This window comes from Gastrolobium bilobum, unplaced genomic scaffold (genome assembly GCF_033153095.1).
Source record: "Gastrolobium bilobum isolate Gb01-03AN ecotype WA unplaced genomic scaffold, APGP_CSIRO_Gbil_v1 utg52110, whole genome shotgun sequence".
Classification (NCBI taxonomy): domain Eukaryota; kingdom Viridiplantae; phylum Streptophyta; class Magnoliopsida; order Fabales; family Fabaceae; genus Gastrolobium; species Gastrolobium bilobum.
Window position 1 is genome coordinate 49,106 of NW_026896614.1, and position 1,594 is coordinate 50,699.

The window sequence follows — 1,594 nt, forward strand, 5'->3', positions numbered from 1 at the left end:
GATTCGCTATGGTGGTAGCTAGATACTTAAAAATGTGATTCGCTATGGTGGTAGCTAGATACTTTGATATCTGAGTTAATTCGTTATATAAAGTTATTATATGATTGGCATAGACTAGTCAAGGATGTTGTTTATGCCTATAGTCTCTCTGATAAATTGGTTTCTGTATTATTGAGTTTTATTTATTTGTAAAATTGTATTATATGTTAATATATTTGATAGGTATGGCATCTGAAAGTACTCAACAAGTCAACAAAGTTAAAGGAGAACGTAGGGCTTGGAGTGACGAAGAGTTTAATAAACTGTTAGATTTCTTAGAGGAAGCAGTTGCCTTGAACAAAAAGGCAGATGCAGAGCAATTCAAAAATGGTACTTTTAAATGGTTAGAACAAAAGTTGGAGGCCAAGTTTCCAGAAGCAGGCATAAAGGTGAAGCCGCATATTGAGTCGATCATGATGAGGCTAAAATTGGAGTATAGTAACATATATGACATATTGAACACAAGTGGTTTTGGATGGGATGATGTTAACAAGAAGATTCTAGTTGATAGTGATGATGTGGAATGCTTACATCCAAGCTAAGGTTCTCTAATTTTTTTAATCAATTGTAGAACATGTTCTTTATTTTTTTTATACTTTAATTAACTATAATGTGCCTATTATATTTGTTTTATATGTAAAGAAAGACACAACCTTGAAGAACTATAGGACCAAGGTGTTTCCTCACTTTAATCGATTGATGATCATCTTTGGAAAGGATCGTGCTACTGGAAAAAATGTTGAAGCTCCTGCTGATGTACTTGAGGACTTGGACGAAGAAGAAGAAACTCATGGAAACAATGGTATTGCGGTTCTTCTAGAGGGAGAAGCTAATTTATTTAGTGATGATGATATCCAAGATGTCACTCAATCAATGTTTGTGAATCAAAATAAGAACAAGGCAAAAGATACTAACTCTGAAGGTCGACGAGTAAGAAAGAGATCAAGAGGAGAAGATGCACTAGCTACTATGATGGGTGAAGGTGTGAAGGAGCTTGTAGAAGTTGTTGGAAAATCTGCTGATAGGATGGGTGCTATGGCTGAAAGTGTTAAGGTAATGGCTGAAGGTGTGAAGGTTGTGAAAGACTTTTATGATGATTAAAGGGGTATTGCGGATGAATTGATGAAATTGGAAGACCTCACATCAAGAGAACGCAATAAGGCTGGTAATTGTATTTCTCTTGCCATTTTGTTGGTTAGGGTACTGGTTCTGCTAACAGTATATGGATTGAGTGAGATTGGCATGTGGGTACATAGTCTTATAGCTAGTAATATTTCCTGTGACATTGTTTGAAGGCTTATAATGATTTTTCTAAATCACAGCCAAAGTTGCCTCATCAGGACAAATAATTATAGTACAGAAACCTAACATGAAGAAAACCATGTCACTTCGTAGTAGACATCCAAATGGATTACATGTATAATATTATTCCATGATTGTCTGTTCTGTGCATTTGGTGTCATAGAACCTTTGAAAAGGAAAGATGATGCAGCTGTAACCAAAAAAAAAGATGATGCAGTACTTAAAATCCACTAGAACTTAATCAAACATAAAA

The 1,594-nt window shown here is 35.0% G+C and overlaps 1 protein-coding gene across 1 annotated transcript; it reads left to right on the plus strand.

The window, feature by feature from the left end:
* The first annotated feature begins 355 nt into the window (after window positions 1–355).
* On the plus strand, window positions 356–1,200 carry LOC133300973 (uncharacterized). The gene is made up of 2 exons (XM_061500560.1): window positions 356–582; window positions 682–1,200. Exons 1-2 carry the CDS (start codon window positions 553–555, stop codon window positions 1,138–1,140), a joined length of 489 nt encoding a protein of 162 aa, XP_061356544.1. The 5' UTR covers window positions 356–552; the 3' UTR covers window positions 1,141–1,200.
* The last annotated feature ends 394 nt before the right edge of the window (window positions 1,201–1,594 follow it).

Coding starts and splice junctions, on each gene's coding strand:
- LOC133300973 (XM_061500560.1), top strand. CDS start 553: ATGATGTGGAATGCTTACATCCAAGCTAAG. Junction 583..681: donor ATGCTTACATCCAAGCTAAG/GTTCTCTAATTT, acceptor TTATATGTAAAG/AAAGACACAACCTTGAAGAA.